Source organism: Myotis nattereri, assembly GCF_964212035.1.
Source record: "Myotis nattereri genome assembly, chromosome: 5".
Taxonomy (NCBI): domain Eukaryota; kingdom Metazoa; phylum Chordata; class Mammalia; order Chiroptera; family Vespertilionidae; genus Myotis; species Myotis nattereri.
In genome coordinates, this window is record NC_138080.1 from 25,675,145 (window position 1) to 25,691,982 (window position 16,838).

The following is a 16,838-nucleotide window of genomic DNA, read 5'->3' on the forward strand; positions in this document are numbered from 1 at the left end:
AATATATATGCTGGGGCAATGATTGTTTTAGAAGGAAATGACAGAAGTCTCTCATGTCTATATTATACATGCTGGGTTCTTTGAGTTTTTACAAAAAGTCGATTTTGCTTTTGTAATCTGAAAAAATTTAAGATAAAATCCGCAAGCAAAAAAAAAAAAAAAAAAAAAAAAAGCGAGAGAGGTAACTGCCACAGTGAGACAGGCACTGAGCCTGAGAGAAGGGGTGTGAGAAAGAAGAAGAGAGTCAGAGCAGGTCCTGCTTACCTTGTCCTTGAAGTCCGTGTGGTTCTGCAGTATCGCACGCTGGTAGGTGCCTGTCCGCACATAGTCCTGCATCATGTTCTGCTGCTGGGACAGGTAGCCATAAAACTGGAACAGAGACACGCCAATGGCACAGGGCACGCGACGGCACAAATGGCCGAGTCCCTGGCTGGTCCAAGACAGAAGAAGGGCCACCTTGGGCACAAACCTCCAGCAGGAGGCTGTACCCTCTCTGCTGGCCCCAACCCTTCTTGCAGCTGCTGGCTACTTCAGGAGAAGGGATCGAGAGCCAGAGGCAGCCCCGAGCACAGACATCTCCACGTCACGTGGCCAAAGGACACAGCTGGATGCCATCTGGACCTGGAATCCACCAGCAGAACTCAAGATTTACCACAGGCAGAGTTCTGGAATTGGGGCCAACTGACCCATCTTAGGGAACTCAAAGAAGCAGAGTAGATCAAACAGAACCCTAGGACTCAAGAGCGCAGGGCGGGTGAGGTGCTGCGGGGGTCTCTCGGTAAGACAACAGGCGAGCGGGAGGCAGCGTGGCACCTGGGCAGGGGCACAGGCTTTGGCATCAGGCAGGCCTGGCTTCCCATCTTGGCTCTGTTGCATAATAGCTGTGTGACTTGGAGCAAGTCACTTAACCTCTCTGAGCCTCAAGTTTTCTCATCTGCAAAATGGGGACAATAATGGTACTTACCTCCCAGAGTTGTTGGGAGGGCACAAGCACTTCCATACGTGTGAAAGCGCTTGGACCAGTGCCTGGCATACCCTACACGGTTGGTACATTCTATCTGTGCTTTCATTATTCAAAACATCTGTGGACCTAAACTTCATCTGCTCTTGAGTCCTTCCAACAACAACCCTCTCAGACAAGCCCTGGCATCTCCGTTTCACAGATGAGGAAACTGAGCCCCAGCAAGTGGAGGAAACCTGCCCACGGTTACACAGCTAATAAGGGGCAGAGCCAGGACGTGAACCCAAGTGGGCCTGCCCTGTGCTGCGCAGCCTCCCGGGGGCCATCAGGTGACGGTGGTCTGCCCGGGACCACATGTACCCACCTGGAAATACTGCACGGCAGAGGACTCTTCCGTCCGCTCGCTGAACACCGACCGTTCCAGGGTATGGCCCCGGCAGGATTTCAGGATGTTGTAGAAGGAACAGAAATCTGGAAGGGGGAAGCTAGGTCACGCATGGCAGTGTTGGGGATGTGAAGGTTCGTATGAGCCAGTGACCCTCCGTCTAGCTGCACACCCTGACCTTCCTGCACTGAGCATGTGTAACTTGGTGATTTCTTTTTGTAAAAGGCAATGATGAAACTTAAGGAAAAGAAGGGTAGCCAAGTCCGCCACTTGGTGGCTGACAAAGGCAACTGCCTCGTACTCTGGGGCGAGTGTGCTCCACATGACTGGTAGCAGTGGGTCCAGCACTGGCTCATCAAAGGACAGTGTGGCTGGAGCCTTTGCAGGGCACAAGCCTGCCAAGCTGGGCGACAGATTTCTGGGATTCACCCGGCAAGTCCACCCAGCAGTGCACAGCGTCTGTGAATGGCAGTGGACACAGGAACACCACCTCAATATCCCACAATAGGGGACTGATGGACCTTAGTGGACATAGCAGCATGTCAGAGAACCAATCACCATGGGTCTACATGACTGGATGTTATACAGCCTTCAAAATTAACTACGTTTATTAACATAGAATGATGACCACTAACTTGTAACAAGTAAAAAAAGGTAGAACAAAATCAGAGAGAGAAAGTAGAAGGAAAAATGCCAGCAACTGGGGGGTGGGGATGTGGAGAGTGTGTAGTGCACAAGGGGGATTAGCCCGAGGCTGGTCTGGACCATGGGAAGTCCGCTCCCTGGGGCAGAGCCAAGGGGGGCTCCTGAGAGCTAGTGGTGGCCGCGGGCAGGCGGCCTCCAACTTGGGCTCTCCTGCACAGCCTCTGCTGCCCACCAGACCCACTGATTTCTGCTCTGCAGTGACCAAGCCCTACTGCTGGACCTTCAAGCAGTCTCCCACCCTAGGCATCCTACCACCTCCACTGCTGCCCACCCCCTACCTCAAGCCCTCCTCAGTAACCTCATGTGTCTGCTTGTGTCCTCTCAGCCAGGTCTGCTTAGAACAGTGGTTCTCAACCTTCCTAATGCCGCGACCCTTTAATACAGTTCCTTATGTTGTGGTGACCCCCAACCATAAAATTATTTTCATTGCTACTTCATAACTGTAATTTTGCTACTGTTATGAATCGTAATGTAAATATCTGATATGCAGGATGTATTTAGGCGACCCCTGTGAAAGGGTCGTTGGACCCCCAAAGGGGTCGCGACCCACAGGTTGAGAACCGCTGGCTTAGAACCTTCCAATGACCTCTCTGAACTCAGAACAGAGCCTCTGCTTGTCTCAGGACTTGTCTCACCCTCCTCCTTTGCTGTTGGGAGTGCCAGGCCCCAGACCCCACCCAACAGGCTCCTCCTAGAGGCCTGGGGTGCAGCCCAGCCAGGTGGTTAGAATAGGCCTCTTAGAAGAGAGGACATATGAGCCAAGCCCAGAAGGACCTAAAGGAGCCTGTGAGGAAGAATCTGGTGCAGAGCATTCTAGAAACCAAGATGTGCTGACTGAGGACAGAACGCTACAGAGAAATATGATTTTGAACAAAAGTGGAGCCTTTGCTGGGACAGATGGATAGGCCATAATTTAACTAGGCTCCTGGCTCCCACCAGCCACGGCCCAGCGCCGAAGACCTCCTGGCTCTGGGTGTTCTGTGTGCCACCGGGACAGAAGGGTCACGTACCATTGGGTGTAGCGAACTGGATGAGGACGCTGTTGCAGCCCAGGGTGATGATGAAAGACTGCTTGCCCACGCGGCTGCACTCCGTCTCACGGGACACCGAGCACTTGAATACACATATATCTTCATCTATGAAGAGAAGCGGGTGTGAGCCAGCAGGCCCCAGGGCCAGTGAGCAAGGCTCCCTGTCAATTACCTTAGAGTCTTATCCTCACCACCCTTTGGCTTCCCTTGTTTCCAATTCTTCCAAGGTGTCACAAATCCCTCCCTGAAAGTGCTGCCATGTGCCCAGCCTATGCTGAGGACAAGGTGATGGCAGATCAGGCAGTGGGGACTCAGGGACACAGCCTGTCCAGAGAGAGAGGACTGCTGTTCACAGGGCAACCAAGGGCTGAGATGGGGGATGCCAGAAGCTATAGGAGCAGATATTTCAAGTAAATTCCTTCATAGAGCACATTCATCCAGTGGGCACTTAGGTAGAAAGATAGCGACAAAAGGGGAACTTTGGCAGGGTCAGAGAGTCCCAAGATCCTGGTGGGTGCCTATGCCCAGCTGAAGGAGTCGGCATTCATTTGTGCCATACAACAGGGGTAAGGGATGTTGGCCTTCAGAGTTTAAGTGGGGCTGGGATGGAGATAAAGTATTCTTTTTTAAAAAAATATATATTTTATTAATTTTTTACAGAGAGGAAGGGAGAGGGATACAGAGCCAGAAACATCGATTCAGCTGCCTCCCGCACGCCCCCTACTGGGGATGTGCCCGCAACCAAGCTACGTGCCCTTGACCAGAATCGAACCTGGGACCCTTCAGTCCATAGGCCGACGCTCTATCCACTGAGCCAAACTGGTCAGGGCTAGATGTGATTATTTTAAATGATATGGATGTGATGATAGCTATGTGGTTCTGTAGAATGCCCTTATTCTTAAAAGACAAACATGGGCCCTAGCCAGTTTGGCTCAGTGGATAGAGCATCGGCCTGTGGACTGGAGGATCCCGGGCTTGATTCTGGTCAGGGGCACATGCCCAGATTTCAGGCTCAATCCCCAACAGGGGGCCTGCAGGAGGTAGCCGATCAATAATTCTCTCTCATCATTGATATTTCTATCCCTCTCTCCCTCTCCCTTCCTTTCCAAAATCAATAAAACTATATATTTAAAAAAGAGAGAGACAAACATGGGAGAACTTCAAGTGGATTCTTATGCTGTCTACAATTTGCTTTGGAGTTGCTCATCAAATCAACAACAAAATATCTGTACAGAGAAGCACAAGTAAAATGTGGCAAAATGTTCCCCATCACCCAGAATCACCAGAACAGTCTTGAAAAAGAATAAAGTTGGAAGACTCACATGTCCTGATTTCAAAACTTACTATAAAGGTACAGTAATCAAAACAGAATAGCCCTGGCAAAAGGACAGACATATAAATCAATGGAATAGAATTAGAGTCCAGAAATGAACCCTATTGTTCACAGTCAATTGACATTCAGTGGGGAGAAAATAGTCTCGTCAATGAATGGTGCTGGGATAACTGGATCTCCACATGCAAAAGAATAAAGTTGAAGCCCTACCTCATACCATCCATAAAACCTAACTCAAGTGGATTAATGACCTAAATATAAGAGTGAAAACTACAAAATTTCTAAAAGAAAACACTGGAGTAAATCTTCATTATTTGGTAAAAGATTTTGAGAGGTAGCACCAAAAACAAGAGCATCAAAAGAAAAACTACATAAATTGGACTTTGTCAAAATGGAAAGCTTTTGTTGTTGTTAATCCTCACTCGAGGATATTTTTCCAACTGATTTTTTGGGGGAGTGGAGGGAGGGAAGAAGCAGGAGAGAGAGAGAGAGAGAGAGAGAGAGAGAGAGAGAGAACAGAGAGAGATGCTCTAACCAATGAGTATACCGGTCAGGGCTATAAAGAACTCTTAACAACAAAAAGATAACCCAATTAAAAAATGTGCAAAGGGCCAGGCCAGAGTGGCTCAGTCGGTTGCGTTTGATCCTGTACACCAAAAATTGCCAGTTCGATTCCCGGTCAGAGCACATGCCTGGATTGCCAGTTTAGTATATATGGAAGGCAACCAATTGATTTTTCTCTCTCACATCGATGTTTCTGTCTCCCTCTCTCTAAGCATGGCTTCAGTTGAGGATTTAAAAAAAGAAAAATGAAGTGTACAAAGGACTTGAAGAGACAGGTTTCTCCAAAGAAGACATACAAATGACCAACAAGCCAATGAAACATTTGTCATCAGGAAATGCAAATCAAAACCACTATGAGCCCTGGCTGGTGTGGCCCAATTGGTTGAAGCATCCTCCTGTACAACAAAAGGTTTCGGGTTCGATTCCTGGTCAGGGCACATACCCAGGTTGTGGGTGGATCCCTGGTCAGTGTGCATATGGGAGGCAGCCAATTGATGTTTCTTACATCACAGTTTCTTTCTTTTCTTTTCCTTCCTCTCTCTCTCTCTCTCTCTCTTCTCTCTCTCTCCCCCCCCCCCCCCTTCCCTTCTTCTCTCTAAAATCAATAAAAAGCAGTTCTAGCCAGTTTGGCTCAGTGAATAGAGCGTCGGCCTGTGGACCAAAGGGTCCCGGGTTTGATCCCAGTCAAGGGCATGTACCTTGGTTGCAAGCTCCCCAGGCCCTGGCCCTAGTGAGAGGCAACCAATCAATGTTTCTATCACATCAATGTTTCTCTCTGTCTTTCCCTCTCTCTTCCACTCTCCCTAAAATCCAATGGAAAAACATCCTCGGGTGAGGCTTAACCAATAAATAAATAAATAAATAAATAAATAAATAAATAAATAAATAATATTTTAAAAATATATATTTATTGACTTCAGAGAGGAAAGGAGAGGGAGAGATGGATAGAAACATCAATGATGAGAGAATCACTGATCAACTGCCTCCTGCATGGCCCCTACTGGGGATCGAACAACCTGGGCATGTGCCTTTAGCCACAATCGACCTGAGACTCTTCAGTCTGCAGGCCTATGCTCTATCCACTGAACCAAACCAGCCAGGGCAACAAAAAAAAATATTTAAGAACACCATGAGACACCATTTCACACCCACTAGGATGGCTGTAATGTAAAAAAACAAAAACAAAACAGAGTGGGGGTGAAAATAAGTATTGGCAAGAATTTGGAGAAATTGGAACCCTAACACCCTGCTTGGTAGCAACAGAAAATGGTGGAAAACAGTTCAGTAATTCCTCAAAAAGTTAAAAACAGAGTTACCATTTGACTCAGCAACCCCACTCCTAGTTATAGACCCAAAAGAACTGAAAGAGGGTATTCAAATACTTGTATGCAAACCCTCAAAGTAGTACTACTCTAAGTAGCCAAAAAGAAGAAACAACTCAAATGTTCATTAACTTCGGAATGGATAAACAAAATGTGGTCCATCCATACAACAAAGTATCATTCAGTCATAAAAAGGAATGAAGCTTCGACACATCTACAAGATGGATGAACCTCAGAAACATTATGCCAGACACAAAAGAAGTCAGACACAAAAGGTCACATATATATATGATTCCATTTATATGAAGCATCCAGAATTGACAAATCCAGAGACAAAAAGCAAATCGGTGGTTGCCAAGGGCTGGGGAGGAGGGAGGATGGGTGAATGAGTACTTAAGATTTTCTTTGGGTTGATGAAAATATTTTGGTACTAGATAGAGGTGATGGTTACAAGATAGTGGGAATGGACTAAATGCCACTAGACTATACACTTTAAAATGATTTAAGTTATGTGAATTTTATCTCAACAGAAAAAGAATGTTCCCAGGGGAATAGGTATAAAGGGCCTACGGGTGTTCACTGGGCCCCCTGCTCTCCTTTTGTGTAGTCTGAGCACTGGGCCAGGGCCAGGGCCAGGCCCAGGAGGAGGGCTCCCCAAGCCATAGGGCAGGTTCTGCCCAACTGCCTCACACCTCAGGAGCCAGGTCCCACCCTCCTGGTGGGGGTAGGGCATGGCCAGCCTCCTAACCAGGGGCGGGAGGGAAAAGCATATTGGCAGGGCAAAGCATATTGGCAGGGCACTGCTGCAGGCTTACAGCCATGCCCCACCCACAGGGAACTCACGACAAGGTACTCACAAGTCCAGCTATAAGCAGGTCCCAAGAAGGAATCCCAAACGTTGGCATGGTGCCCTTGCCCACGCCCCTCCTGGGCAGTAGATAAGCCAATCCGTTGGCTGTGCCAGAGCAACCCAGTGAGGGCCTCTGTTTGCAAAGCAGCCTGGCAACCTGACCAGTTGCCCTAGGCGTCCCCTGTAACCCAGAGCAGAGCAGGCAACCACAAGGACCTGTGGCTGAGTAAAGCTTGGCTAAACCGAGAGGCTGGGCTTGGGCCAGGGAAGCTGGGGCTGCGGGCAACCTGACCTCAGTGGCACCCAAAGCTTGGGAAGCCAGCCTTTTATGAGAGTCACAGCTATGCCACCCCACAGGCTAGTCCCTGGTACATAGGTGCTCAGTAAATATCTGACAAAAAAAAAAAAAAGCATAAGCTGGCCCACGTTCCTACGTGCTTTCAAAAGTTTCAGCAGGCTCTCGGGCTGGCAGTCGAGGCCTGTACCCCTCATTCATCAGCCTCTCCATCCCCCAGCTCTGGGTCTTTGTACATGCTATTCCCCGCTCCCCCTCTCTCCTATCCCTTCTCCACCTACTTTCTCACTTTGCTCACCAGCCATTGAGCAATAGAGAAACCATCACTATCCCAGAGGAGGTGGGGTTAGCCAGGTGGCAGTTATGAGGATCCCCAGGTGAGGGGTGCTGAGGTCAGGGGAACAGGGCCATGGTGGGTACCTAGAGGTGGCCCTTGACCCAGCCTGGGAAAGAGATTAAGAACAAATTCTACAATAAGAGGAAAAAGCACATGGAAGAGAGAGAGAGAAGGGGGGTGTGACACTGTGATTTTTAAAAAATGTTTTTATTGATTTTTAGAGAGGGAGAGAGAGATAGAAACATCAATGATGAGAATCATTGATTGGCTGCCTCCTGCAGGCCCCGTACTGGGGATCGAGCCCTGAAACCAGCCCAGGAACTGATCTGTTGGTTCCTGGGTCAATGTTCAATGACTAAGCCACAATGGCTGGGCCTGGGATTTTATGATAAACTAGAGGCCAGGTGCACGAAAATTCATGCACACGGGGGATGGGGTGTCCCCACCTCAGCCCAGCCTGCGCCCTCTTATAGTCCAGGACCCTTTGGGGGATGTCCACCTGCTGGATATCCCTGGGGGAGTGGGCCTAAGCCGTTAGTCAGACATCCTTAGCACTGTCTTGGAGGCGGGAAAAGCTCCCACCACCGCCGCTGCGCTGGCCAGCCATGAGCTGGCTTCTGGCTGAGCGGCGCTCCCCCTGTGGAAGCGCACTGACCACCAGGGGGTTGAGTGACCAGTCAGCCCACCATTAGGGTCAATTTTCATATTACCCTTTTATTATATAGGACCAGAAGCCTGGTGCATGAATTCATGCAACAGGGGGGTCCCTCAGCCTGGCCTGCGGGATTGGGCCGAAACCAGTTCTCCAATATCCCCCAAGGGGTCCCGGATTGCAAGATGGCACAGGCCAGGCTGAGGAACCCCACTAGTGCACAATTGGAGCCAGGGACGGACACAGGTCAGCCAGCCGGGGAGGGACCGTAGGAGGGCTACAAGGGATGTCCAGCCCGGTCTTGCTCAGTCCCGATCAGCTGGACCACAGCAGCCGGCCAACCTACCGGTCAGAGTGTCTGACCGCTGGTGGTCAGTGCACGTCATAGCAATTGGTCAACCAGTAGACTGTCTGCCCCCTGGTCAGTGCATGTCATAGCGAGCAGTTGAGCAACCTTAGCATATCATTAGCATATTATACTTTGATTGAACGGACAACCAGACACTTAGCATATTAGGCTTATATTATACTAGAGGCCCGGTGCACAAAAATTTGTGCACTCGGGGGAGAAGGGGGGGTCCCTCAGCCCGGCCTGTGCCCTCTTGCAGTCTGGGACCACTCGGGAGATAATAACCTGCTGGCTTAGGCCTGCTCCCGGGTGGCAGAGGGCAGGCCCAATCCCTAGGTGCAGCCCCTGGTTGGGCTCAGAGCAGGGCCAATTGGGGAGTTGGGGCGCCGCTCCCTGTCATGCACAGAGCAGGGCTGATTGGGAGGTTGCAATGCCACCCTCAGTCACACTCAGGGTAGGGCCGATTGGGGGGTTGGGGCACCGCCCCGTCACACTCAAGGCAGGGTCGATGGGGAGGTTGCGGTGCCACCCCCTGTCACGCACAGAGCAGTGCCAATCAGGGGGTTGGGGCGCTGCCCCCTGTCACGCACAGAACAGGGCCCATCAGGGGGCTTGGGGCTCCGTACCCTGTCACACGCAGAGCAGGGTCGATCAGGGGGTTGGGGAGCTCCCCCGTCATGCACAGAGTAGGGTCGATCAGGGGGTTGGGGAGTTCCCCACTGTCACGCACAGAGCAGGGCCCATCAGGAGGTTGGGGAACTCCCCCCCTGTCACGCACAGAGCAGGGCCCATCAGGGGGTTGAGGAGCTCCTCCCTGTCACTCAGAGAGTAGGGCCAATAGGGGAGTTGGGGTGAGGCCCTGTCACACACAGAGCAGGGCAGATCAGGGGGTTGGGGCGCCGCCCTCTATCACCCACAGAGCAGGGCCGATCAGGGGGTTGGGGCGCCGCCACTCTCACACTCAGGGCAGGGCCGATGGGGAGGTTATGGCTCTACCCCGTCACATACAGAGTAGGGCCCGTGGGGTGGGGGCGTTATGGCCCCGCCCCCTGTCACACACAGAGCAGCAGGGCGATCAGGGGGTTTGGGCGCTGCCCCCTGTCACGCTGATCCCGGTGCCGGGAGGCCTTGCGGCTCCACTGATCCCGGTGCTGGGAGGCATATTACCCTTTTACTATATAGAATAGAGGCCTGGTGCATGGGTGGGGGATGGCTGGCTTGCCCTGAAGGGTGTCCTGGATCAGGGTGGGGGTCCCCACTGGGGTGCCTGGCCAGCCTGGGTGAGGGGATGATGGCTGTTTGCAGCTGGTCACACACCCTTCAGGGTGGGGGTCCCCACTGGGGTGCCTGGCCAGTCTGGGTGAGGGGCTGAGGGCTGTTTTCAGGCTGGGACTGAAGCTCCCAACCGCTCCTTTTTTCTTTTTTTTTCTTTTTTTTTATTCTGGGCCAGCTTTAGCTCTGAGGCTTGGCTCCAGCTCTGAGGCCTCAGCTGCTGAAAGTAGGTATCTGGTTTGTTTAAGTTCTATAATCGAAACTCTGTATCAACTCCAGCTCTGAGATCGCGGCTCGCTGAAAGCAGGTTTCTGGGGTTTTGTTTAACTTATATATTTGTTACAATGTTCAAACTGCAGGCTCAGAGGCCGGCAAGGAAGGCGGGGAACGTTGGAGTCCTCCGTCACTGAAGCAAGCAAGCCTCATGTTCAGTTTAAGCTGCCTGGCTGTCAGCCGCCATCTTGGCTGGCAGTTAATTTGCATATTGCCCTGATTAGCCAATGGGAAGGGTAGCGGTCATACGCCAATTACCATGTTTCTCTTTTATTAGATAGGATAGGACTAGTGCCCCAGTGCACGGATTCATGAACACTGAAAGGAAATTAATTAGAAGGTGGCTGGCGGGACAGGACTGGGCAAGATGGGCAGACACACCCTAGAGCCAACCTCCCACAGTCCCTCCTCTGCCGGCTACCCCTAGGACAGCACTGCAGTTCGAAGGGCATCTGCGGAGTGAGCGGGGTTCCTCCAGCAGGTGGGACCCCCTCGGCCAGGCCTGAGGGTATTGGGCCAAAACTAGCTCTCCAACATCCCCCGAGGGGTCCCAGATTACAAGAGGGCAGTTCTTGGGTGATGCATTCCAGAATTGGGCTCCTTCCTCTCTGGTTCCGGGGTTGGTCATCCAAGAATCCCTACTGCCAAGTTACCGCAGCTCGGCAGCTCCTGCATTGAGTGTCTGCCCCCCTGGTGGTGATTGCACGTCATAGCTACTGGTTGTACAGTTGGACGGTTGCTTAGCCTTTTACTAGATGTACCAGTTAATAATGTGGATATTTTTCAATAGATGAAGTTACACATATGTTGATATATATGTGATTTGATATGTAAACTATTTTGTTGTATTGACAGCAAGCTTCAAAACTTCGTATGTCAAAAGTTGTTGTTTTTTTTTGAAAAGTTAGGTTGTTTATTTGAGATTTTTCTTGTTTTTCTTTTTTTTAAAAATATATTTTATTGATTTTTCACAGAGAGGAAGGGAGAGGGATAGAGAGCTAGAAACATCAATGAGAGAGGAACATCGATCAGCTGCCTCCTGCACACCTCCTACCGGGGATATGCCCGCAACCAAGGTACATGCCCTTGGCCGGAATCGAAACTGGAACCTTTCAGTCCACAGGCCGATGCTCTATCCATTGAGCCTAACCGGTCAGGGCCATATGTCAAATTTTCTATCGGTGTTATCATAGATATTTTTATGCTTAAAAATGTCAAATTTCATGCCATAAGAAGGGCATTTGTGGGAAGTTTAAATTCATTACTTTATTTTGAAAAAAAGTGCTGCTGAAAATTATCGTATACTTCAGGAAGCTTATGGTGAACATGCTCCATCTCAAGATACTTGTGAACACTGGTTTAAACACTTTAAAAGTGATGATTTCGATACGAAAGACAAAGAACGTCCAGGTCAACCGAAAAAGTTTGAAGACCAACAATTACAAGCATTATTGGATGAAGATGCATGTCAAACTCAAAAACAACTTGCAGGAAGATTAAACATTGCTCAGCAAACAATTTTTGTTCATTTACAAGCAATGGGAAAGTTTTTAAAGGAAGGAAAATGGGTGCCACATCAACTGAACGAAAGACAAATGGAAAACCGAAAAGTCATCAGTAAAATGTTGCTTCAACAGCACGAAAGAAAGTCCTTTTTGCATGGAATAGTGACTGGCGATGAGAAGTGGATTTATTTTGAGACTCCCAAACGCACAAAATCATGGGTTGATCCAGGTCAACCATCAACATTGAATGCAAGGCCAAATTGCTTTGGAAAGAAGACAAAGCTCTCTGTTTGGTGGGATCAGGAAGGTGTGGTGTATTATGAGCTTCTAAAACCAGGTGAAACTTAATACTGATCGCCTCCGACAACAAATAATCAATTTGAACGACACTCTGATCGTAAAACGACCAGAACTGGCCAGAAGACACGGCAAAGTAATTTTGCTTCTTGATACCGCACCATCACACACTTCAAAACCATTTAAAGATACATTAAAAGATCTTGCCTGGGAAGTATTAACCTACCAGCCGTATTCACCAGACCTTGCTCCTTCAGATTACCACTTGTTCCGATTGCTGGCACACGCACTTTCTGAGCAGCACTTCAAAATGTATGAAGAAATGGAAAATTGGGTCTCTGAATGGTTTGCCTCAAAACAAGGAAAGTTCTATTGTGACGGTATCCACAAATTACCTGGAAGATGGGGGAAATGTGTAGCTAGCGATGGACATTACTTTGAATAAAGCACTTTTGATGTTTCTCTTGAAATTACCGTGTTTTCTTTGATTACAAAATCTGCTGTTATTAACTGGAACACCTAGTATCTAAATACTAGAGGCCTGGTGCACGAATTCATGCACGGGTGGGGTCTGGTGGGCCCACCCCAATTGGGGCCGATCAGGCTGGGCTGGCCAGGGGTAGGGGCCATTGGCGGTTGGTTGGCCAGCTGGCCTCATCCCCAATAGGAGTGGGGGAGCCAATCAGGAGGGGCTGTGGCTGGTTGGCAGGCCAGCCCTGACCATGATCGATCGGGGTGAGGGAACAATCAGGGGAGGAGCTGGCCAGGCAAGGGGAGCAGGCCATTGGCCAGCTGAAGCCCCACCCCCTGGTCGAACTCCTGGTCAAGGGGACAATTTGCATATTAGCCTTTTATTATATAGGATATAAAAGGCTAATATGCAAATTGTCCCCTCAGGAGTTCAACCAGGAGTTCGATTGCACTCTATGGCATGCGCTGACCACCAGGGGGCAGTGCGGAACATGGTGGGTGACCAGCAGCAGCAGTGGAGGGGGCACTGAGGGAGCGAGGGAAAGAGGTGGGGAGGCCGGGGCATGCGGGTGGCAAGGGAGGGGGTACTGCACAGTGGCAGCGTGTGGGTGGCAAGGGAAGGAGGAGGTGAGGAGGCAGGAAACCTGACTGGCTCTGATCGCTGGCCAGGCCTAGGGACCCTACCTGTGCAGGAATTTTGTGCACCGGGCCTCTAGTATATATAGATATTTGGTCCCTGTTCCTAGCACAGAGTTCCTAAAACTCTTGGAATTTCCTAAGTGATAAGAACGATAAAGCTGTCTTTTGTGGTTCATAATAAGCCCCTTTCAATCGCTGCAGAGTGAGTTAGTGAGATTTTTGGAAAGCCCCTATGGATGAAGGCTGGTTGTTAGAGGGACCAAGTAATTAAAGGGATGGAACTTTTGAGTCTTTCCCACCCCAAGTTGTCAATAGCAAAAGATCAATACTGTCTACATCAGGGGTCTTCAAACTACAGCCCGTGAGCCACATGCAAATACAAATATTGTATTTGTTCCCGTTTTGTTTTTTTACTTCAAAATAAGCTATGTGCAGTGTGCATAGGAATTTGTTCAGTTTTTTTTTAAACTATAGTCCGGTCCTCCAACGGTCTGAGGGACAGTGAACTGGCCCCCTGTTTAAAAAGTTTGAGGACCCCTGGTCTACATAATAAAGCCTCCATAAAAACTCAAACAGGATTGGGTTCTGAGAGCTTTCAGGTTGGTGAAACACCTGGAAATTTGGGTCTCTGAATGGTTTGCCTCAAAACAAAAGTTCTATTGGGACGGCATCCACAAATTACCTGGAAGATGGGGGAAATGTGCAGCTAGCGATGGACACTACTTCGAATAAAGCACTTACTTGGGGCAAGTGGCACCCCTGGGGAGACATAGAAGCTTTGTGTCCCTTACCACACACTTTGTCCTACGCATCTCTTCCATCTGCTGTTCCTGAGTTATATATCCTTTTGTATTAACCTGAATGTAGTAAAATGTTTTCTGAGTTCTGTAAGCTGCTCTAGCAGATCTGTCAAACCCAAGGACAGAGTCATGGGAAAATCCAACCTATAAGCTGGTTGCTCAGAAGCACAGGTGACAAAGCTAGACCAGCAATCGCCACTGGTTGTTCGTGAGGTCCGAAAAGTTGGCGACCACTGACCTAGACCTACTATTTGCATGCGGAGCACGACAGTCAACCTTGTGGGACTCAACCCTTGGCCTGTGGGATCTGACCCTATCTCCAAGGAGGCAGTGTCAGAACCGAGTTGAATTATAGGACACCCATATTGGAAGCACCCCCCCCCCCACCATACTTGGTAATCAGAGGTGTTCCAGTGTTCAGTGTGAGACTCAGAGGAGGAATGATTTTCCTTGGAAGGGTACAGCAGGGAAAATGAAAGTGATCAAAACAGTGTGGCTGTGACCCAGGGAGGTTGCCAAGACAGACTCCTGGGCAAGATAGGTGATTTGCAGGAGGGTTGCTGAGGGGTTGCAAGAGGCCCCAGTGTATGTGTGGCTCAGAAGTCTGGCTGCTTCCACAGCCACTGGCAGTAGCAGGACCACGTGCTGAGAGAGAGACAGGACTGAAAGGGGAGCTGCTGGCCAGGAGATGAGGGAGGCTGGGAAAGGGGCAGCTCTAGAGGCCACAGACTGCCTGCTCCCTGCCCACCACAGAGCCAGGCTCCTTGGTGGCTCCCTGGACAGCACCCTGGGATCCAGGCAGCAGAATCTGGGGGAGCCTGAGACACAGGGGGCTCCCTGATTCTGGCTTCAAGGAAATGCCCTGCTCCTTACCCATTCCTTACTCCATGCCCAGCACCCAGGAATGCCTCAGAAGAGCTGGCTGCCTCAGGAAAAGGCAGACACATAAACACCTGTCTCGGGGGCACTTACCAGTGGTCCTGCGGGACAGGAGGAGCCTCCTCCAGTCACCTCTGAGTCATGGTTTTTAGTTTTTATTTTTTTTAATATATTTTTATTGATTTCAGAGAGGAAGGGAGAGGGAGAGAGGGCTACGAACATCAACGATGAGAGAGAATCACTGATCAGCTGCCTCCTGCATGCCCCACACTGGGGATCGAGCCCGAAACCCGGGCATGTGCCCTGACCGGGAATCGAACCATGACCTCCAGGTTCATAGGTCCACGCTCAACCACTGAGCCATGCCAGCCAGGCTGAGTCATGGTTTTTAATACAGCTGATTTGCTGTGGTCTCTGGCCTGCTTACACTCCTTCATGGTTTCCCAGAGCCTTCTGGAATAAGTGTAAACTCCTTATGGGGCCCATGAGTCCCTGCCAATGTCCACAGTCTTGTCACACCTCTCCATCATCCCATCCTTGCCATGCTGACCTTTGCCATCCCCCAGACCATGGGCTTCTCTGCCTCCATGGCTCCTAAGACCCAGAGCACCCTTCCTCTCTTCCCCAGTATCCCTGTCACCTTCTCTTAGAGGTCCTCCAGAACTTCCTGGACAAGCACCAATCACAGGGTGACTCCATATTTAACACCCTCCTTGCACAGACCCAAGGCTCTGCATGTGAAGGGCACTGCATGAAGGCCCAAGGGCGGGGTCCCTTCCCTAACTGCAGGAAGTAGCTGGTATGGAAGACCAGGCACCCAGCCCCTGACCGGGTCCATGGCCTAGGGAAAGTCACTCAGCTGCTCAAAAACACTGGGTACTGGGTGGCCCTGCACGGTAACCTTTCTGCCCCTACCGTCCTCCTGGCCCTCCCCCTGGCTTCTGGAGAGTAATGAAGCAAGAGGGGGGCTTCAATCCCTTCAGGCTGGACAGACCTGGATCAGAGGGATGCAATGGAACAAGGACAAACACCTGGAGTTAAACTCTCCTCCAACAGAACCTTCCATCCTCATGCAAGATGAGGGAATTTCTGTCCTGACTGATGTGGCTCAGTTGGTTGGGCACTGTCCAGTGCACCAATAATTTTGCCAGTGTGATTCCTGGTCAGGCCACATGCCCAGGTTGCAGGCTCGATCCCTGGTAGAGGGTGTGTAGAAGGCAGCCGATCAATGTTTCTTTCACTCTCACTTCAATGTTTCTCTCTCCCTCTCCCTTCCCCTCTCTGTAAAAATCAATTTTAAAAAATAATAAATAAATAAATAAATAAATAGGATGAGGGAGGTTCTTTCCCTCATGGAGAACAAGGAGGTAGAAGGCAAGACAAGAAAGCAGCCACCAGCTCCAGCTCTGGCGACAAACAACAAAAAGGCCAAATTTCAAGTCCTTGTCTCTGTAGTTACTAGAGTCTAGTACAGTGATGGCGAACCTATGACACGCGTGTCAGAGGTGACACACAAACTCATTTTTTTCGTTGATTTTTCTTTGTTAAATGGCATTTAAATATATAAAATAAATATCAAAAATATGTCTTTGTTTTACTATGGTTGCAAAGATCAAAAAATTTCTATATGTGACACGGCACCAGAGTTAAGTTAGGGTTTTTCAAAATGCTGACACGCCGAGCTCAAAAGGTTCGCCATTACTGGTCTAGTAGGAAAACCATTACAGCCACCAAACGAGGAATAATTAAAACTATCTATCTTGGCAGACTTGAAGGTTGGGGGGAATAGAAACACTTGTCCAAATGTGAGGTCTTCTATTAAATCACCTCCTGTTGCCAAATAAAACACGGGCTGCTCACCTTCGAGAGGAAAAACATTCTAAGTAAAAGGGGAATTAGGTTGAAAGCACGAGGCGTG

The 16,838-nt window shown here is 49.7% G+C and overlaps 1 protein-coding gene across 2 annotated transcripts in view; it reads right to left on the bottom strand.

Moving 5' to 3' along the window:
- CARM1 (coactivator associated arginine methyltransferase 1) overlaps positions 1–16,838 on the bottom strand; it is a gene marked incomplete at its 5' end in the record, with an annotated part of 48,960 nt that overhangs the window by 13,373 nt on the left and 18,749 nt on the right. For both annotated transcript variants that reach the window (XM_081091560.1, XM_081091559.1), the window contains 3 exons: positions 265–369; positions 1,326–1,432; positions 3,062–3,187. In XM_081091560.1, the coding sequence (XP_080947686.1) occupies positions 265–369; positions 1,326–1,432; positions 3,062–3,187 (338 nt within the window). The remainder of the gene's footprint in view (positions 1–264; positions 370–1,325; positions 1,433–3,061; positions 3,188–16,838) is intronic.